This window comes from Grampus griseus, assembly GCF_964374135.1.
Source record: "Grampus griseus genome assembly, chromosome: 2".
Classification (NCBI taxonomy): Eukaryota; Metazoa; Chordata; class Mammalia; order Artiodactyla; family Delphinidae; genus Grampus; species Grampus griseus.
The window spans coordinates 86,463,950-86,486,194 of record NC_139018.1 but is presented as its reverse complement, the minus strand read 5'-3'; the positions used below and the strand labels follow the sequence as shown (position 1 = coordinate 86,486,194).

The 22,245-nt window shown below is 41.1% G+C and overlaps 2 protein-coding genes across 5 annotated transcripts in view; both read right to left on the bottom strand.

Moving 5' to 3' along the window:
* Positions 1–1,108: 1,108 nt before the first annotated feature.
* CCNDBP1 (cyclin D1 binding protein 1) lies at positions 1,109–18,311 on the bottom strand. 2 transcript variants are annotated; one of them, XM_082648307.1, is made up of 12 exons: positions 18,131–18,311; positions 17,903–17,962; positions 17,530–17,609; positions 14,755–14,836; positions 13,716–13,812; positions 13,476–13,543; positions 12,815–12,891; positions 12,190–12,470; positions 11,000–11,060; positions 9,929–10,013; positions 1,844–1,890; positions 1,449–1,588 (listed from the first exon to the last, which is right to left on the bottom strand). In XM_082648307.1, the coding sequence occupies exons 1-11, from the start codon at positions 18,237–18,239 to the stop codon at positions 1,853–1,855; spliced, it is 1,038 nt and encodes a 345-aa protein (XP_082504433.1). In that variant the 5' UTR covers positions 18,240–18,311; the 3' UTR covers positions 1,449–1,588; positions 1,844–1,852. The 2 variants fall into 2 exon arrangements, with proteins under 2 accessions (XP_082504432.1, XP_082504433.1); XM_082648306.1 differs by lacking the exon at positions 9,929–10,013 and having other exon boundaries at positions 1,109–1,588.
* A 187-nt stretch (positions 18,312–18,498) lies between these two features.
* TMEM62 (transmembrane protein 62) overlaps positions 18,499–22,245 on the bottom strand; it is a gene marked incomplete at its 5' end in the record, with an annotated part of 34,096 nt that continues 30,349 nt past the window's right edge. For all 3 annotated transcript variants that reach the window (XM_082648872.1, XM_082648873.1, XM_082648874.1), the window contains 2 exons: positions 18,499–19,305; positions 21,647–21,765. In XM_082648872.1, the coding sequence (XP_082504998.1) occupies positions 18,979–19,305; positions 21,647–21,765 (446 nt within the window). In that variant the 3' untranslated portion in view covers positions 18,499–18,978. The remainder of the gene's footprint in view (positions 19,306–21,646; positions 21,766–22,245) is intronic.

Below are 22,245 nucleotides of genomic sequence, written 5' to 3'. Positions count from 1 at the left end.
AGGGTGGTGGGAATTAAAAAAATGGATAGCTGCTGTTGCTGATTATACCTAAAGAGACCATGGGGACATCAGAAGGGCAGATGTGATGAAGTACATCTATACAAGACAAAGGACCAGCAATAGAAGTGTGGAGACCTGTAGTACATACATAAGGCCTAAGTCAGGTCACCAGAATATACATCACTGTGTACCTTGCTCTCTAAGATATGACCTTCCAGGTTTACCATGCTTTCCAAGATGTGATTTTCCAGACTGATGCAAAAATATAATTAACTGGCGATGGTTTTGCAAAAGGATTAACTGAAGAGGCCCTTAATATTATATAAACTCTCTTATACATTTAAAATTTTTTGATTTATAAAAATTTTGTACTTACATTTGGGGATACATAATACAAAATAGAGAACAATACAAGTATGTATAAGGAAAACAACCCTGTTCAATAAGGTGAACAAACCTAACAACTGAGCTTGTTAACCTAAAAAAACAGCCACTTATTTTACCAGCAAGATGGGTTTATTCAGGAATAACAACTGCAATTCGGGTCAAACAGGCTATAGTAAAAGCCACAGGCAAGTCCCACAAATGAAGGAGTAAAAAGGAGGAAGCTGGAGTTCTGAACAAAATTCCATGGAGGAAAGCAAGAATTCAGGGTGATGAGGGGTTCTCACTGGCTTAGTAGCTGGGGTAGTCAGTTTCTCCTAGGAGAGGCAATATATATCATTCCTGTCTGTAACTGACAGTCCTTCCTGTTATTGACCTAGAGTGGTACTGCATGAGAGCCGCCCCCCCCCCTTTCTGGCCTCTCAACTCCATTTTAAAGAAGGTTCCCCTTTATTAATTTTCACAAGCTCAATACCAATAGAGGCATGGAGTAAACTGGAATAATATTCAGAAGAACCTTCTGGTGAGAATAATTATATTCTATAACATGCTGAAGTACTAAGAGGGGTTCTGGAGACATCTGCTCTAAAAAAAGTCAAGTCTTTTTCTTCTAAATGTATTTCTGAGCAGAATCAGATCTTTAGACCTATAAACCTAAACAAAAGCAATGTTGTTAGTCTCAACCCACATATTTCTGGTAGAAAAGACTTTGGAAAGGTACTCATTTAACCACTAGCAGGTCAGCATTTTATTGAGACTATCAACATCTTTAACAATGAAATGACACACGTTATTGCAAATAGGGAATAAGGCAGCTTCCCCAGGAATCTCTGAGAGGCAACTCAAGAACAAAAACTCATAGTTATCTTTTATATCTGGCACAGAAAAACATATCATATTCATATGGTTTATAAATAATTGCCAGTTTGGCCTAATCAACAAACTTTGGTAATAGCGTCTCTAGATAAGTATAGATAGGACCTCCCTTTCGATCCAGAAAGTATCCTAGCCCCATTCTAAAAGCAGACATCAGAGCTTGGCTGCGACAGTAAGAAAGGGAGAGAGGCAAGTACAAATGAGCCTGAAAATTCATAATTCAACTTCATGCTGAGTGAGCTCCTTGATTCTGTTCATGCAATGATCAACAGCATTAATAAGTAAAGGGATCCAACTATCTTCTGGCTGTGGGGTCACATGACTTGCTCTGCAAATGGAATGGGAAAACCAGAAGTTAAATTTATTATACTGTCAAGGAAAAAGCTATCCTCAAAAGGGAGCACAGGGAAAATTACAGTAAGAAAAGGCAAGTTTCTCTGCAGAAATACAGCTGCTCCACAGGTAAAGTTGAAAGAAAACACTACACTCACCTTCTACTCCTCAAAATGGGGGGTTGGGAGTTGAGAATGGCTATATAGGTTTATTCTCAAAAAGCTATTTGGGGATAAGTCTTCATACTCACTTTGTAATTTCAAGTGCCTTCTTTAAAACGGATACAAGTTTTGCACACTAGAAAAAAACAAGAGAAGTTACTCACCCTGAGCCCCACCATAAAAAGGAAAGGAGGGAAAAATAGGGGGTGGGGGGGAAGGAGAGCTAAAATATTTTAATACTCAAGTAATAAAGTCATTGTTAAAAAGTCATTAAGTATTATTACTTAATACTCAAGTAATAAAAAATCCATTGGAGAAAACAGTGAAAAACAACAATGTTGATTAGATTAGGGTGGTGGGATCATGGATTCTTCTCTATTTAGCAAAATCTTATTAATACTGTTGCTATAACATCTTTTTTAAAAAAATAAACTTATTTATTTATTTACTTTTGGCTGCATTGGGTCTTCCATTGCTGTGCCGGCTTTCTCTAGTTGCGGTGAGCAGGGGCTAGTCTTCATTGTGGTGTGCAGTCTTCTCATTGCAGTGGCTTCTTTTGTTGTAGAGCACGGGCTCTAGGCACGCAGGCTTCAGTAGTTGTGGCATGTGAGCTCAGTAGTTGTGGCTCGCAGGCTCTAGGGCACAGGCTCAGTAGTTGTGGCGCTCGGGCTTAGTTGCTCTGCGGCATGTGAGATGTTCCCAGACCAGGGCTTGAACCCGTGTCCCCTGCATTCGCAGGCGGATTCTTAACCACTGCACCACCAGGGAAGCCAGCTATAACATCTTTGTAAGTTTTTCTATATTTAAAATATTTTTTAATTATAGAAAACAGAAAAAGGAAGAATATAACCTGAATTTGTCCCAATTGCTGATAGCTCAGGATATATAATAGCAGAAACAACTGGATTTTTTTTTTTTTTTTTTTTTTGGCTGCATTGGGTCTTCCTTGCTGCACAGGCTTTCTTTAGTTGCGGTGAGCGGGGGATACTCTTCACTGTGGTGCGCAGGTTTCTCACTGCAGTGGCTTCTCTTGTTGTGGAGCATGGACTCCAGGTGCATGGGCTTCAGGTGGTCACAAAGCACCAAGCTGATTTCCCTGTGCTATGTGGCTGCTTCCCATTACCTATCTATTTTATGTTTGGTAATGTATATATGACCATTGCACTCTCACTTTGTCACAGCTTACCCTTCCCCCTCCCCATATCATCAAGTCCATTCTCTAGTAGTAGGTATGTGTCTTTATTCCTGTCTTACCCCTAGGTTCTTCATGACATTTTTTTTTTCTTGGATTCCATATATATGTGTTAGCACATGGTATTTGTCTTTCTTTTTCTGACTTCACACTGTATGACAGACTCTAGGTCCATCCACCTCACCACAAATAACTCTATTTCGTTTCTTTTTAAGGCTGAGTAATATTCCATTGTATATATGTGCCACATCTTCTTTATCCATTCATCCGACGATGGACACTTAGGTTGTTTCCATCTCCTGGCTATTGTAAATAGAGCTGCAATGAACATTTTGGTACATGACTCTTTTTGAATTATGGTTTTCTCAGGGTATATGCCCAATAGTGGGATTGCTGGGTCATATGGTAGTTCTATTTGTAGTTTTTTTAATTAATTAATTAATTTTTGCTGTGTTGGGTCTTCGTTTCTGTGGGAGGGCTTTCTCTAATTGTGGCAAGCAGGGGCCACTCTTCATCGCAATGCACAGGCCTCTCACTATCGCGGCCTCTCTTGTTGCAGAGCACAGGCTCCAGACGCGCAGGCTCAGTAGTTGTGGCTCATGGGCCCAGTTGCTCCGTGATATGTCGGATCTTCCCAGACCAGGGCTCAAACCCATGTTTCGTGCATTAGAAGGAAGATTCTCAACCACTGTGCCACCAGGAAAGCCCCTATTTGTAGTTTTTTAAGGACCTCCATACTGTTCTCCACAGTGTCTGTACCAATTCACATTCCCACCAGCAGTGCAAGAGTGTTCCCTTTTCTCCTCACCCTCTCCAGCATTTGGTTCTAGATTTTTTGATGATGGCCATTCTGACTGGTGTGAGATGATATCTCATTGTAGTTTTGATTTGCATTTCTCTAGTGATTACTGATGTTGAGCATTCTTTCATGTGTTTGTTGGCAATCTGTATATCTTCTTTGGAGAAATGTCTATTTAGGTCTTCTGCCCATTTTTGGATTGGGTTCTTTGTTTTTTTGTTATTGAGCTGCATGAGCTGCTTGTAAATTTTGGAGATTAATCCTTTGTCAGTTGCTTCATTTGCAAATATCTTCTCCCATTCTGAGGGTTGTCTTTTGGTCTTGTTTATGGCTTCCTTTGCTGTGCAAAAGCTTTTAAGTTTCATTAGGTCCCATTTGTTTATTTTTGTTTTTATTTCCATTTCTCTAGGAGGTGGGTCAAAAAGGATCTTGCTGTGATTTGTGTCATAGAGTGTTCTGCCTGTGTTTTCCTCTGAGAGTTTGATACTTTCTGGCCTTACATTTAGGTCTTTAATCCATCTTGAGCTTATTTTTGTGTATGGTGTTAGGGATTGTTCTAATCTCATACTTTTATATGTACCTGTCCAGTTTTCCCAGCACCACTTATTGAAGAGGCTGTCCTTTCTCCACTGTACATTCCTGCCTCCTTTATCAAAGATAAGGTGACCATATGTGCGTGGGTTTATCCCTGGGCTTTCTATCCTGTTCCACTGAACTATATTTCTGTTTTTGTGCCAGTACCATACTGTCTTGATTACTGTAGCTTTGTAGTATACCCTGAAGTCAGGGAGCCTGATTCCTCCAGCTCGTTTTTCGTTGTCAAGATTGCTTTGGCTATTCGGGGTCTTTTGTGTTTCCATACAAATTGTGAAATTTTTTGTTCTAGTTCTGTGAAAAATGCCAGTGGTAGTTTCATAGGGATTGCATTGAATCTGTAGATTGCTTTGGGTAGTAGAGTCATTTTCACAATGTTGATTCTTCCAATCCAAGAACATGGTATATCTCTCCATCTGTTTGTATCATCTTTAATTTCTTTCACCCGTGTTTTATAATTTTCTGCATACAGGTTTTTTGTCTCCTTAGGTAGGTTTATTCATAGATATTTTATTCTTTTTGTTGCAATGGTAAATGGGAGTGTTTTCTTGATTTCACTTTCAGATTTTTCATCATTAGTGTATAGGAATGCCAGAGATTTCTGTGCACTAATTTTGTATCCCGCTACTTTACCTAATTCATTGATTAGCTCTAGTAGTTTTCTGGTAGCATCTTTAGGATTCTCTATGTATAGTATCATGTCATCTGTAAACAGTGACATGCTTTACTTCTTTTTCGATTTGGATTCGATTTGGATTCCTTTTATTTCCTTTTCTTCTCTGATTCCAAAACTATGTTGAATAAGAGTGGTGAGAGTGGGCAACCTTGTCTTGTTCCTGATCTTAGTGGAAATGGTTTCAGTTTTTCACCACTGAGGACGATGTTGGCTGTGGGTTTGTCATATATGGCCTTTACTATGTGGAGGAAAGTTCCCTCTATGCCTACTTTCTGCAGGGTTTTTTATCATAAATGGCTGTTGAATTTTGTCGAAAGCTTTCTCTGCATCTATTGAGATGATCATATGGTTTTTCTCCTTCAATTTGTTAATGTGGTGTATCACGTTGAATGATTTGCGTATATTGAAGAATACTTGCATTCCTGGGATAAACCTCAGTTTATAATGGTCTATGATCCTTTTAATGTGCTGTTGGATTCTGTTTGCTAGTATTTTGTTGAGGATTCTTGCATCTATGTTCATCAGTGACACTGGCCTGTAGTTTTCTTTCTTTGTGACATCCTTGTCTGGTTTTGGTATCAGGGTGATGGTGGCCTCCTAGAATGAATTTGGGAGTGTTCCTCCCTCTGCTATATTTTGGAAGAGTTTGAGAAGAATAGGTGTTAACTCTTCTCTAAATGTTTGCTAGAATTTGCCTGTGAAGCCATCTGGTCCTGGGCTTTTGTTTGTTGAAGATTTTTAATCACAGTTGCAATTTCAGTGCTTGTGATTGGTCTGTTCATATTTTCTATTTCTTCCTGATTCAGTCTTGGCAGGTTGTGCATTTCTAAGAATTTGTCCATTTCTTCCAGGTTGTCCATTTTATTGGCATAGAGTTGCTTGTAGTAATCTCTCATGATCTTTTGTATTTCTGCAGTGTCATTTGTTACTTCTCCTTTTTCATTTCTAACTCTATTGAGTCTTCTCCCTTTTTTTCTTGATGAGTCTGGCTAATGGTTTATCAATTTTGTTTATGTTCTCGAAGAACCAGCTTTTAGTTTTATTGATCTTTGCTTCGTTTCCTTCATTTCTTTTTCATTTATTTCTGTTCTGATCTTTATGATTTCTTTCCTTCTGCTAACTTTGGGGGGTTTTTGTTCTTCTTTCTCTAATTGCGTTAGGTGCAAGGTTAGGTTGTTTATTCGAGATGTTTCCTGTTTCTTAAGGTAGGATTGTATTGCTATAAACTTCCCTCTTTGAACTGCTTTTGCTGCATCCCATAGGTTTTGGGTCGTCGTGTCTCCATTGTCATTTGTTTCTAGGTATTTTTTGATTTCCTCTTTGATATCTTCAGTGATCACTTCGTTATTAAGCAGTGTATTGTTTAGCCTCCATGTGTTTGTATTTTTTACAGTTCTTTTCCTGTAATTGATATCTAGTCTCATGGCATTGTGGTCAGAAAAGATACTTGATACAATTTCAATTTTCTTAAATTTACCAAGGGTTGATTTGTGACCCAAGATATTATCTATTCTGGAGAATGTTCCATGAGCACTTGAGAAAAACGTGTATTCTGTTGTTTTTGGATGGAATGTCCTATGAATATCAATTAAGTCCATCTTGTTTAATGTATCATTTAAAGCTTGTGTTTCCTTATTTACTTTCATTTTGGATGATCTGTCCATTGGTGAAAGTGCGGTGTTAAAGTCCCCTACTATGAATGTGTTACTGTCGATTTCCCCTTTTATGGCTGTTAGTATTTGCCTTATGTATTGAGGTGCTCCTATGTTGGGTGCATAAATATTTACAATTGTTATATCTTCTTCTTGGATCAATCCCTTGATCATTATGTACTGTTCTTCTTTCTCTCTTATAATAGTCTTTGTTTTAAAGTCTATTTTGTCTGATACGAGAATTGCTACTCCAGCTTTCTTTTGGTTTCCATTTGCATGGAATATCTTTTTCCATCCCCTTACTTTGTCTGTATGTGTCTCTAGGTCTGAAGTGAGTCTCTTGTAGACAGCATATATGGTCTTGTTTTTGTATCCGTTTAGCCAATCTGTGTCTTTTGGTGGGGGCATTTAGTCCATTTACATTTAAGGTAATTATCGATATGTATGTTCCTATTACCATTTTCTTAATTGTTTTGGATTCGTTATTGTATGTCTTTTCCTTCTCTTGTGTTTCTTGCATAGAGAAGTTCCTTTAGCATTTGTTGTAAAGCTGGTTTGGTGGTGCTGAACTCTCTCAGCTTTTGCTTGTCTGTAAAGGTTTTAATTTCTCCATCAAATCTGAATGAGATCCTTGCTGGGTAGAGTAATCTTGGTTGCAGGTTTTTCTTCTTCATCACTTTAAATATTTCCTGCCAGTCCCTTCTGGCTTGCAGAGTTTCTGCTGAAAGATCAGCTATTAACCTTATGGGGATTCCCTTGTGTGTTATTTATTTTCCATTACTGCTTTTAATATGTTTTCTTTGTATTTAATTTTTGACAGTTTGATTAATATGTGTCTTGGCGTATTTCTCCTTGGATTTATCCTGTATGGGACTCTCTGTGATTCCTGGACTTGATTAACTATTTCCTTTCCCATATTAGGAAAGTTTTCAACTATAATCTCTTCAAATATTTTCTCAGTCTCTTTCTTTTTCTCTTCTTCTTCTGGAACCCCTATAATTCGAATGTTGGTGCGTTTAATGTTGTCCCAGAGGTCTCTGAGACTGTCCTCAGTTCTTTTCATTCTCTTTTCTTTATTCTGCTCTGCAGTAGTTATTTCCACTATTTTATCTTCCAGGTCACTTATCCGTTCTTCTGCCTCAGTTATTCTGCTATTGATCCCATCTAGGGTATTTTTCATTTATTGTGTTGTTCATCGTTGCTTGTTTCATCTTTACTTCTTGTAGGTCCTTGTTGAATGTTTCTTGCATTTTCTCTATTCTATTTCCAAGATTGTGGATCATTCTTACTATCATTATTCTGAATTCTTTTTCAGGTAGACTGCCTATTTCCTCTTCATTTGTTAGGTCTGGTGGGTTTTTATCTTGCTCCTTCATCTGTGGTGTATTTTTCTGTCTTTTCATTTTGCTTATCTTACTGTGTTTGGGGTCTCCTTTCTGCAGGCTGCAGGTTCATAGTTCCCATTGTTTTTGGTGTCTGTCCCCAGTGGCTAAAGTTGGTTCAGTGGCTTGTGTATGCTTCCTGGTGGAGGGGACTACTGCCTGTGTTCTGGTGGATAAGGCTAGATCTTGCCTTTCTGGTGGGCAGGTCCACGTCTGGTGGTGTGTTTTGGGGTGTCTGTGGACTTATTATGATTTTAGGCAGCCTCTCTGCTAATGGGTGGGGTTGTGTTCCTGTTTGCTAGTTATTTGGCATAGGGTGTCCAGCACTGTAGCTTGCTGGTCGTTGAGTGAAGCTGGGTGCTGGTGTTGAGATGGAGATCTCTGGGAGATTTTTGCCGTTTGATATTATGTGAAGCTGGGAGGTCTCTTGTGGACCAGTGTCCTGAAATTGGCTCTCCCACCTCGGAGGCACAGCACTGACTCCTGGCTGAAGCACCAAGAGCCTGTCATCCACATGGCTCAGAATAAAAGGGAGAAAAGGTAAGAAAGAAGAGAAAAGAAAAGAAAAGAAAAGAAAGAAAAAGAAAGAAAGAAAGATGGTAAAATAAAATAAAGATAAAATAAAATAATTAAAATAAAAAATAATTAAGAAAAAAATTTTTTTAAAAAGTAACAATACAAACAAAAACAACCGGACGGATAGAACCCTAGGACAAATGGTGAAAGCAAAGCTATACAGACAAAATCTCACACAGAAGCATACACATACACACTCGCAAAAAGAGGAAAAGAGGAAAAAATAATAAATCTTGCTCTCAAAGTCCACCTCCTCAATTTGGGATGATTCGTTGTCTATTCATGTATTCCACAGATGCAGGGTACATCGAGTTGATTGCGGAGATTTAATCCGCTGCTCCTGAGGCTACTGGGAGAGATTTCCCTTTCTCTTCTTTGTTCGCACAGCTACCGGGGCTCAGCTTTGGATTTGGCCCCACCTCTGCGTGTAGGTCGCTGGAGGGCGTCTGTTCTTTGCTCAGACAGGACAGGGTTAAAGGAGCCGCTGATTCAGGGGCTCCGGCTCACTCAGGCCGGGGGGAGGGAGGGGTACGGATGCGGGGCGACCCTGAGGCAGCAGAGGCTGGCGTGACATCGCACCAGCCTGAGGTGCACCGTACGTTCCCCCAGGGAAGTTGTCCCTGGATCCCGGCACCCTGGTAGTGGCGGGCTGCACAGGCTCCCCGTAAGGGAGGTGTGGAGAGTGACCTGTGCTCGCACATAGGCTTCTTGGTGGCGGCAGCAGCAGCCTTAGCAACTCATGCTCGTCTTTGGGTTCCCCGCTGATAGCCGCGGCTCTCACCTGTGTCTGGAGTTCCTTTAAGCAGCGCTGGTAATCCCCTCTCCTCACGCACCAGGAAACAAAGAGGGAAGAAAAAGTCTCTTGCCTCTTCGGCAGGTCCAGAGTTTTCCCCGGACTCCCTCCTGGCCAGCCGTGGTGCACTGACCCCTTCAGGCTGTGCTCACGCCCCCCAGTCCTCTCCCTGAGATCCGACCGAAGCCCGAGCCTCAGCTCCCAGCCCCGCCTGCCCCGGCAGGTGAGCAGAGAAGCCTCTCGGGCTGGTGAGTGCCGGTCGGCACCGATCCTCCATGCAGGAATCTCTCTGCTTTGCCCTCCGCACCCCTGTTGCTGCGCTCTCCTCCGTGGCTCCGAAGCTCCCCGCCTCTGCCACCCGCAGTCTCCATCCGCGAAGGGGCTTCTAATGTGTGGAAACCTTTCCTCCTTCACAGCTCCCTCCCACTGGTGCAGGTCCCATCCCTATTCTTTTGTCTCTGTTTATTCTTTTTTCTTTTGCCCTACCCAGGTACGTGGGGTGTTTCTTGCCTTTTGGGAGGTCTGAGGTCTTCTGCCAGAATTCGGTAGGTGTTCTGTAGGAGTTGTTCCACGTGTAGATGTATTTCTGGTGTATCTGTGGGGAAGAAGGTGATCTCCACGTCTTACTCTTCTGCCATCTTCCTCCGACTTCCGGCAGGTGGATTCTTAACCACTGCACCATCAGGGAAGCCCCTGGATTTTTTTTTTTTTTTTAATTTACTTACAGAATTTTAGGAATACCAATAACAAGATAACATGAGGATGTATGTATGCTTCCAATACACTGTGCATTCCTTAAAATTTTACTTGGGCTAACTGACAAGGCATATTGCTAAAGATGTTTATTTCTTACGAAGTCAACTTTTAAAAAAGTGTATGTGGAAAAAAAAAAAGTTAATGCCCGAAAGGATCCTATTGTACTCCAAGGTGTTTGCACATTGTGAAGATACATTTGATCACTCTAATTTCCACTATCTAATTTACCAAATATTATTAGGATTGATACATCTGATGGTAAAATATAAGCCACTGGCAGTTTTGCTTCTCTTTCCAATAAAATGAGACATAAGAACTTGAAGTTTATAAAAATAAGAGAATAGAACTCTAGCACAGGACCCAGGACTTGAAAGAATACAATAAAATCAGATTTTTATAAAGAGCTTAACCCTTGTGGTTAAATTACACAATGTATTGATATTAAAACAGAGTATGTTTCTGAAACACCTATTTTGGCCTATATAGGAAATTAGAAACTTGTGACTTCAGGTTGAAAGAATCCTAAAACACTGTAGTAATTAAGACTTTCTTTTCACGGGAAAACCCAAAGATTTTCCACAGTCTTTGGGTTTTTCTAAATGATTACCCAAGTGGTTATGGAAGAGAGTACTACCAGAGCTCGTGGCTATTAGAATTCAAATTCAGCTTGATAAAGGTCAAGCACAAACACATCGTGACATTACTGTTGTACTTGCATCCAAGTGTAACAAATAAACATATTCCCTATAGCTTAAAGGAAATACTAGTGATTACTGAAATTCTACCAATTAGGTCTGTAGCTATTCCCTCAAAGCCGGTACTTACATTGATTCGCACAGTCAGATGGCACACGGGTGGGTATATGCTCAGAGCCAAATCATCCACACTTAAGGGGAGAAAGCAAAAATAACCATTAACAGAGAAGGAAGAAAGCTCAGCTAGGTGGTCTCCAGTACACAAGTAAGGATGTGACTAGTGAAAAAATGACTCCCAGAAATGCGTATCAGTTCCTTAAATTGGGCAACCAATAAATAATCAATTCAACTGGTATTTACGGAATACATACATACCCTGTTTCACTAGGAAGCTGGGGGGAAAACCTCCCTTGACCAGTAGGATGGGACATAATTAATTTAGTTAAAAATGTGAGGATCTGAAACCATAAATTTAATAACTAACACAGGCAGGGTTCATCCCTGAATGCCACTAAAGTGGGCACCACTTTAACCAAGCAATCAAGTTATTACTATACCACCAATAATGGGACAAACTAATACCATGTGCCTCCCCGATATGATATGATACAATGAAAAGCACAAAACACTCAACTATGTGATATTCTTGCCAAAAAGTGTTTAACCTGAATATAATTATGAGAAAACAATCACATAAATCCAGATTGTTGGATATTCTACATGGCAACTGACCTGGATTCTTTAAAAATGTCAATGTTAAAAAAATACATTAAAAAAAAATAGTCAATGTCAAAAGAAGCTAAAAAGGACAGGGACTGTTGTAATTGCAAGACACCAAAGAGAAGACAACCAAATGTGGTATGACACCTTGACGGAACCCTGAATTTAAAAAAAAAAGCTATAAAAGACATTGTAGAGACAACTGAGGAAATCTGAATATTAGATAACATTATTATAAATTTCTTAAATGTAATACTAAGAGTAAGAATGTTTTTAGGAGATACACACTGAAATATTTAGGGGTGAAGTATCATTAAAGTCTGCAACTTACTCTCAAATGGTTCAGGGATAAAAATGGCACATCTACTTCAATTTTTAAAAAGCTACCTCTAATTATAGAGAAATAAACCAATAGAGAAAAAATTGTGAACAATAGGTGAATCTAGATGGAGGTATAGGTACTCACTGCAATACTTTTTCAACCTTCCTGTAGGTTTGAAAATTTTCAAAATAAAAAGGTGGGGAAAAACCTTGGGTTGACGGCACAAGTTGACATCAGAATGCTGCTGCTCAGAGGTTTTGAGTGAAGATCACGCTTACCTAGGGCTGATCTCATCAGAAATGTCCACAATGTCATCCAGCTGAGCCACCTGATCCTTCTTCCCATTCTCTGCCACTGAGAGCCGGATTCTCTTCAGGCAGGCTTTGGATGCTCTCACCAGTGCAAGGCACGGGATTATGAGCTCCTGATCTTCCTCTGACCAATATGAGTCCCGATTGCTTGGACATCCCAATATATCCTCCTCATCACCGTGGTTGTCAGAGTTGTCCTCCTCAATGTCACTCAAGAGGCCATAGTAAGGGTCACATTCTTCCACAGCCTAAGGCATACCATGATACATGTGAATGCCAAAAAAATAAAAAGGTGTTGTACTTTCAGCATCATGTCCGAGTTGTCCCCAAACTTTAGCCTGCTACTTCCCTAATGGCTACACAGTTGAATTACTTCATAAACCCTCTTCTGACTTTCCTAGTGCAGCAGTGGAACAGAGGGGAATGGTACTAAATCACACACCAGCACGGGGTGGGAGATAGGAGATGGAGGACAGGAGTGAGGATGGGACCTATTTGGTCGACGCTCAGCACATCTTCTCTCTTTATAACCGATCCTCATCTAGACACAGAGTTGCCTTCTGATGACCATCAAAGACAGAGGCCCCCTCACCTGCTCCATTTCCTCATGTGCATCCTTCACAAGATCCACACTCTTTGTCAGCACTGAAAGGGCTGCAGCTTTGTTATCTATGAGTGAAGAATTGGAAGTACTACAATTAGAGAAGAAACCCAACAATTCTCTTAAGTCTGCAAAAAGTAACAATGTTCCCATTTGAAAGGAGTGCCAAGGACAGTCAACAAGGGCAGCAGTTTAATGTAAAATTCTTCTCACATACATCCTCTGGGTACTCAGACAGGGGCTGAAAAGCTTTTTGTCATTCACCACAGGAAGAAATAAAATGGTCATATGATGTTTCTCATCATGGTCCTCTTGGATGACCACTGCTTTTGGCCTAGCAGGCTCTACCTCATAACTGCTTCAGTGTCCTCAAAATACTGCCCCTGGGGCAGGACCAGAAGAGGAAACCATGTCTTTCAACAAGAGACAGAGCCACAGCCAGAGAGTGTTTGAATTTAGAAGTTATGAGAACTAAAAAGACTGGCAAAAAGTATTAATACCTGTCTTTTCATGTTGGGGATAAACCAGATCTATTTCACTAAGCTCTTTATCTAAGTAAAAATACATATATACTACAAAAATGGCAGCTAGATATGAGAGGTCTATCTGCTTTGGCCAGCAGAGTCGATGTCCACTTTGCACTCTCACCCACCTCTTGGGATCCGAGGCACCTGCTGGCACGCCTCCCAGACACTGTTGTAGGAAATAAGGTTCTCAGGGCTGCAGAAAGGAATAAGGATGTATCAATAACCTAGGTTCCTGTTTCCTAAAAGGTCCTTCCAGCTGGTCATTATTCTCAGTTATCAGTAACTTTGCTGTTAAAATGAGTTTTTCCCCCCTCCCAGAAGCAAGGAACCCCATTAACCAATAACCCCAACTGTGGCATCACTACCTCTGAGTTGGAGTGATATAAAGCACTTCCACAAGCTGAGCCATGCCATCCACGATGTCCAGAGTGGCACTCCGTACCAGCTTTCGCAGGGTGATTCCTGTAGCCAAACCCAAAGACTAAGCAGCCTGGTCGTCACCAAAAATAAATTTTAAAAAAAACAGTGGCTTCTTGACAACTGTGGATAAAACACTTTAAGTTTAAACCACATGAGTAGCCCTGAAGATCCATGAGACATGTACTCATTTATAATTATAGCATGATTATAATCAAGGCATGAATATACAAGCAGGGCTGGAGGCCACTTAACCTATAAGGGAGCTCAGGAACAGCATGTGATGTAATATGGGTGGAGGAGCCTGGGGACTGCCTGGGCCTGGGGATGGGGCTGATATCCAACCAGCATCTGTGGCAGTTATAATGTTAGAGAGAGGGAGGAGCCAGGGAGAATTAAAAATGTTAAGAGTCAAGCAAGGGCTTCCCTGGTGGCACAGTGGTTAAGAATCCGCCTGCCAGCGCAGGGGACACAGGTTCGAACCCTGGTCCGGGAAGATCCCACGTGCCGCGGAGCAACTAAGCCCGTGTGCCACAACTACTGAACCTATGCTCTAGAGCCCGTGAGCCACAACTACTGAAGCCCGCATGCCTAGAGCCTGTGCTTCACAAAAAGAGAAGCCACCACAATGAGAAGCCCGTGCACCGTAACGAGGAGTGGCCCCCACTCGCTGCAGGTAGAGAAAGCCCGCGTTCAGCAACAAAGACCCAATGCAGCCAAAAATAAACAAATAAAATAAATTTATTAAAAAAAAAAAAAAGAGTCAGGCAAGGCAGGGGAGATGGGAACACAGCATCTGAACCTTAGCACAAAGGCTTACTTATGGAGGTCACATATATTACATAACTACCTTTGACTGCACTTTATGGAAGAAAGTTACATTACATGCTCAAAATGAGGAAAAGGTAAAAGTTTCAGGATAGAAGCTGTCATAGTAGCAAAGATCTATTCCATAAACTGAATGCTTACGTGTATGGAGTGGCTTACCCTGATCCTTGGGAAGCGAATAGTATACTGCAATAATTGCCTTGATGGAAGCATGGACTTGTTCAGAGAACTTCTGGGTTTCCTATGAGGTGATAAGCCAATTTCAGAAAGAAAAAAGGAAATGGATTAGATCAATCAATGTGGTCAACCCATCTACTGTGGAAGAGAGCAGACATCTGTACAGCATCATCAAACATTTTCTGAAGTCCTATTATGCGTTAGGCCCTGTGCTATTCTCATAACATACCAGAGAGGAGTTAGCTGGATACCAGATACTGAGCAGACAACTGATTAAGACATGAAGAAACAGCAGGAAAAACTTACTCCTGATACTCTATATCCCAAGATATTTGTGATCTGTTTTGAGGTATTCACCATACCTTAGACCAGGAGTTGGCAAACTAGGGCCCAAGGGCCCAATCAGGCCCAATGCCAGGTTTTGTAAATAAAGTGTTACTGGGACACAGCCACACTTTTTTTTTTTTTTTTTTTTTGGCTACATTGGGTCTTCATTGCTGCGCGCAGGTTTTCTCTAGTTGTGGCGAGTGGGGGCTACTCTTCATTGTGGTGAGTGGGCTTCTCATTGCGGTGGCTTCTCTTGTTGCGGAGCACGGGCTCTAGGTTCGCAGGCTCAGTAGTTGTGACGCACGGGCTTAGTTGCTCCGTGGCATGTGGGATCTTCCCGGACCAGGGCTCGAACCTGCATTGGTAGGCGGATTCTTAACCACTGCACCACCAGGGAAGTCCCAACACTCTTGGTTTACATATTGTCTACAGTTGTGTTCACACTACAGGGGCAGAGTTGAGGTCTGCAAAGCCTAAAATGTATACTATCTGGCCCTTTACAGAAAAAGTTTGCCAACTCTATCTTAGGCCATTAACCAGTTGTCTGTCTCTCTGCCTCTGTGTGTGTCTCTGTCTCTTTCTAACAGAATCTCAGTATATCTAAAAGTAATTAGCATGGACTCTACAATGCTCAATGTTGACTATTTTTCTTCGAAGCAGTCACTGGCTTTCTCTTACCTTCTTTGTCCTCACTTCTCTGCTCAATTCTAAGCCAGCATTATGCAAAATGTGGTCCACAGATTGGTGCCAGTCCATAAATGGTCTGTTACCAGTCTGGGATGGATAAATACAATGACTGAGAGCACTTAGAAACTTTTATACCAATTTGACATTGTTTCAACATTCAAACATATAATTTCATAAAAATACCAAGCCATAAGAACTGGAATTAAAATAAAACAAAACAAAAAAACCCCCAAACATTCTTTAATAGAACTAATGTGCTGAGATCCTAAGAAAGCAATTGTGATTCAAATATATATAATTCAAATAAAACCATATTCTAATTTTTCATCAATGAGTAAAAAACCACTGTCCTGAGCATGTACAGAAAAATAGTTCTATTCTTGCTCCTCATGGTATCTTACTAGCTGTGAATTTTAGCCACAAGTCTTAAGTGTATTTGGAAGAAAGGAGTCGGCACATTAAGAAAAATAAGGTAACATTACTACTCCCTTTGAAATAAAGATTGACTTTCTTCAACAAACTTTTAAAGTACTTTCATACAATTCTCTTGTTTCCTCACCTCAGATCTCTGAGGTATGTAAGTGGACAGAGTTTACTACTGTAGGTGCAGCAAGAGAAGATTTTTTCATTTCAAAACATCTAGATATATAATTGAGAAAGAGAATGGAAGTATTGACTATGAAAATAAAATAAGGCAATGAATATGTCATTTTAAAACAAACTTACTCCCAAATTAAGTATACCTAGCTCTAGAAAAACTGAGCATAGAGCATACCTGGCCACAGCCAACAACATTTACTTTCAAGTATTTTATAATAAAGTTTTATAATAAAGCACAAATTCTTTGTTCTAGCAATTCCACTTCTGGGAATTTTTACCAATATATAGATATACACAAAGACTGTATTAGGCAATCTACCACAGCACTGTTTATAATATAATAGTTACAAACTGGAAACAACTTAAATGTCCACACAGTACTGGTTAAATTATGGTTATGTCCACTCTGTTGAATACCATGCTGCCATTACAAAAAACTGAGCAACTTTATATATGCTCCCAAAAATCAATTTGCAAGCTATGTTGTTAGTTTTTTTTAAAAAGGTCCAGAAAAGTGTTTATGGTATCCTATCATTTGTGTAAAAAGAAGCAGGTATATATACATAAGTGTGTATATGCATAGCATGTATATGGAATAATACAAAAGGAACACGGGGCAGGAGATATAAACTTTTTAGCACATTTAACTTTGATATCTTTTGAATTTTATACTGTCTACATTATTACTAATGTAAAAAATAATTCAATGTAAAAGAGTATTATGTAATATAACAAAAAAGGTGTAGCTTAGACATTAGATAGAACCTAATTTAAATCCTAGCTCCACTACTTACCCACCTTAACCTGAGCGTCTGAGCCTGCTTACTCATCTGTCAGATGGGGATCATGTATGTGAAAACACCTAGCAAATAGCAAGTGCTTTTTAAAAAAAAATTATCAGAAGGGAAATAACCAGGATGAACTTCAGAATGAACCAATATTTAGAAGAGTTGCCCACCCCATGACAGCTACTGCATTTGGCAATTTGATCTTCAGAACAATCCTGTAATGTGAGAACCACCATCTTACTTGACAGATGAGGAAATTAAATCCCCTGCTTTCAATGTAAAACGTGGAAAGAAAATGAGAGGATTCCTAAGGAATAACAAGGCATCACAAGAACTGTAGGAAAGTGAAGCCCACCTGTGGTGACGGCAGTGGAAGTCGAGAGAAGACTTCGGTCAGAGTCGTGGCTGCCTTTGACACTGCCATAGCTGCCTCACCTGGGAGGTGATAGAGGAGGAGGCGGGAGCCAATATGTTAGTGCCAAAAGGATAAGGCACCAGCGGCTGCATGGACTTTGAAGATAACGCGTTCCCTCTCCACCCTTGCCGGCTAAGACGTCTCAAAAAAACAACCCCAAATCAGTGTTTTCTATCTCAATCTCAGAGGTGCCGAGGATGGGTAAGGCGAGGTATCCCCACAGACAGGATGGGGCAGGGGAAAGCAGGAAGGAAAGGGGTAGGGACGCTGCAAGAGATGAGAGATGGCAGCCTGCAACAGGAGAGGCACTCACGGAATCTCCTCCAAAAGGTTTCCCGATCAAACTCCTTGGTGGTCTCCCGGGCTTCGCCGACTAGTGGGCGCGGCGTGCGGACCGGGCGGCCGCAAAAGAAAGAGCACAGGTAAGCGGAGTCACCTCCAGACCCCACCTCCTCCGCCCGGACCCCGCCGCCGCCACGGCCTCGCCCCTTCCCACCCAAGTCCGCCCCGGCCGTCGCCCGTCCCCACTACGTCAGCTCACCCCGCACTCCAGGAAGGAGGAACCGCAGCTCCCCTGCTAGGTGCCGGAGCTGCTCCAAAGCCGGAGGCAGGGTGGAGTCTGCGGCTGCAGGTGCAGCCGCGCTCGCCATCTCAGCAGGACGCGAGGAGTCCGCGGCCTAAGCCGCTGCGGGAGCCGCACTGCCGTGACCGCCCCACTTCCGGGCCGCGGGTTCGCTTCCGGCAACAACCCGCCCCGCCCCGCCCCTGCCCAGAGGCCCAGCCGCGCCTCCTTCCGCGCTCCAATGCGCGGCTACACCTCCTCTCGCCCCGCCCTGCCCCGCCACGGCGACACAGGCAAGTCCCAGACCGAGTTATGACCATTCATTTATTGATATTTAATTACTCGAAAACACCCCCGACGGAGGAAGCAGACAGCCCATAACCCTGCTGGAAAAGAGGACTCAGAACTAATCAAGGGTAGTCAGGGTCAGGCTCAAGTTTGCACTGGTTCCCTGCCCCTAAAGTGGCGCCCTTATAGGCTGCTGAGTTCCAGACACTGTGCTAGGTACTTTACATGAGGTAACGTAAAAAACACACTGGGTGGGCCGCAGATACTCCCATACCCACCAGCCCCTGGCCTGTGGATCTCCTAGATTAGGGCTTTCTCTTCACAAAAGTAAATCAACCCTTTGCCTTGTTGGGGAAGGAAGGAATCATGGCATTATTTAGAGAATTTTCTGCAGTCCATTCTGCAGGAATCAGTAGTGGGTAATCCCCTCAACTCCCAGGCGTCCAAGGAACGTCCAAGGCTTGCCCACCAATATTGGCCTTCCGTCTGCTGCTGGGGCAGAGGCCTGGGCGACACAGGTGGATGATGAGACATGGCCTTCAGGAGCTCAGGTGGCTTTTTAACTGCACTATGAAGGTTCCAAGCTCGGCAGAGTTCAGTGTCCACACACAACGAATGAGAACAGGCGTCACCAGTGTCAACCAGGTCCGCAGAGGGGAGAATAATAAAGCTAGAGTACCATATGTCATATGAAGAAAGTAGCAGGAATAAATCTGCCAGATGTACAGTAGTAACATAAGTAGGTGAACAGGTACAATTTTCAAGTATTTTCCTTGATGGAGATGAGACTTGAAGCTGTGACCAAAGCACCGCTGTAGCAAGCTCCAACACAGGTAAACCATCAAGGGGATGTTAAAAAACACCAGCTGGAAAGAGCGAACAGGACCATTAGCTTATTAGCAAGCCCTGGAAGGGTCAGGTCTCACTAACATATTATTGGTGGCTCTTAAAAATATGTTGCTTTCCCTCTTGGGGGTTAACTGATTCTTTATGCTTCAATCACACTTGCTTATAACACTCACAATAGTTGACTTGTAGTTAGTTGTTTATTTTCCTGTATCCTTTTGTTCATCTTAAAGGCAAGTGTCATTTCATTTATGTTGAAGCCCTCAAATAATGTTTAAGGTAGAAATGAACTGAATGTGTGGGGGTACAGACACACACACATATGTACAGGACTCTGTTTTTTGTTTTTTATTTTTGGCAGAGTGGGGGGGACTTGGGTATCAGTATTTTTTCTTCTCCCTGCATTTTTATGTGAAGTGGCATAAGGAATACTGGAATACAAATTAGAAGATTTAAGTAATAATCCAAGTTTAACTACTATATGAGTCACTCATTCACCAAATAATTATTGAACACCCATTATGTGGCAGATACTGTGCAAGGCTCTAGACAAGGGATACACACATGGGTGACCAAGTTGGAAAAGATGCATCATAGAGCTTACATTCTAGTAGAGAGAAGAGAAACCAAAAAGAAAAAAAAAAAGGAGGGGGAAGATAATTACAGATTGTGATGAATTCAATGAAGAAAATAACTGGGTCACAGGAGGTAACTGGGAGATGGGCCCTCTGAGGCCTGAAGGACAGAAATGAGTCAGTGGAAGGAAGTGCATTCCAGGCAGAAGAAACAAATGAAAAGCCCAGAGGTGGGAGAGGTTAGCTGGAACATGGTAAGCCAGGTGGAAACTGGGGCAGTCAGCATGACCCAGATCACGTCACTGATTTGCTTAAAGGGTTTTAAGCTGAGAAGTGAGTGAGCTGATTAAGATTTTAAAAGGACCACAGTGCATGCTCTGTGGCAAACTGACAATAGGGAGGCAAGAGCAGCAGTGGGAAACCAGTTAGGGGGTTACTGCAGCAGCCCAGGCAAGAAATAATTATTATTTAGACAGGGTGGTGGTAACAGTAATAGTGGTGGATTCAGCACATGTATTGGAGGTAGATCAAATACAGTACTACTTGCTGATGAACTAGATATAAAGTATAAAGGAAGGAGAAAAATTGAAGATACACCCTGGAGAAGATACATCCTGGATAATTTATTGAAATTGGAAAGAACTGGGGGAGGAACAGGTTCAGGGATAGAAATTAAAGGTCCTGTTAGAGGTATATTAAGTTGAGATTCCTGTTAGATATCTAAGGAAGATGCAAAATGGTGGTTGGAGGCACCTGAGGTGCAGAGAAGAGGTCTAGGTCAGAGATATTATAGATTTAGGGGCCATGGGCCTAGATGATACATAAAATCCATTCTTAGTGTACTATTTATTAAAATATGACTATAAGCCCACCTTTTGGTAAGGGTCAGGTTTTACTTGGAATAAGAGTGCTCCTGAGAGACAGCCTCCATCTACATAATAGAAAACTGAACTAGACCCAGATCTAGTCACATATAAAATGCTGCTAAACAGAGAATATTCTGGTCTGTGGTCAGTGTTCACTAGGCAAAGATCTTCCCTACTTGTCTGTCTCTAATCCTGCTGATCATGTTTTACTGCCCTCTTATGAGGCTGTGAACTCATTTCAAACAATGTTTTTGGATCTCTTATACAACTCTAGATCATCACCTCAGATTTTGATTCATTAGCCCCATCAGATGAGTACAAGAGAAAAATTGTTAGGTAAATAGTTTTCAAACCTATTTATAGAAATTTGCTATAGGTCTGGGTTTTTTATTTGTGTTTGTTCTAAAGGAACGTCAATCCAAATGTAAACCTAACATATCAGTGTTTCATAAACAAGTGTGTTGCTAGGACATCACTAGAAAGCTTCCACTGGGTAACTGACCCACTTTTCTTGTGTGTCTATTTTTCTTTTCCTCCCTCTGAAACAATTTCCTTCTTCATTATCATAACCAATTTTGTTTTACCCAGAAGTCTCATTTATTCTACCATAAGTCTCTTCTTTCACTGTTTATCGATGAAAAAGCACAGTGAAACAAACAACAAAAACAAAAAGCTCTTTCACCTCTTATAAAACTTCCTGCCAAAAATGTATTTTAGATGTTTACAAGAGTGGTGGAGCAAAGAGCTTAGGAAGCACTCTAAAAGCAAACAAAACACCAGATACTAAAGACTGCCCTGCCAGTAAATTAGAAAACATGATCTATGGTGATAAATTTGGGATTTGGGATTTAATTCATAACTATTATGCAATTAGCCCAACAAGGCCAAGATGTTCTTAAATTGCGTTTCTGACTTCTTACCTGGAGAATTCCAACTATAAACGTTACACTGCCTTGTAGGAAATGTCCGTCAACAAAGATCCCAAAGGAAAAGCAGCAACCCAATTTGCCTTTAGTGATTTCACCAACAAACCATGGTCCTGAAAGAGGCAATGAACAAGAAAGGAAGTTAAATAACTATGACTGATTACATACATCATGACATGCATTTACAGAAATAATGAAAAAATATGAGACTAGTCATCTATAAGCATTTATTTGTATAGCTTTTCTTCTTTGCTAATCTCTGTGTTGCACTCAATATCCTAGCTAACCAATTATTTGCTCCTTTGCTCCATATTTCTCTAGATTATAAAATTGCCTGAGTACGTGCTATACCTGGAATAGATTCCAGAAACAGATAGGAGTACGTTCACAAATTCTAGAAGTTTCTATTACAGTAGTAACCTCAATATAAAGCATTAACATTTCCTTTAAGAAGCAAAAAGGTACTCCATAGATACCACAGTTAATTTTCCAGATAACTGAGATTTACTCATTTACGCAATAAGACTTCAACCACTTTAATCATTCTAAAACACTTCTTTCTTATAAATATTAATGAATGTATTTTAACCTTT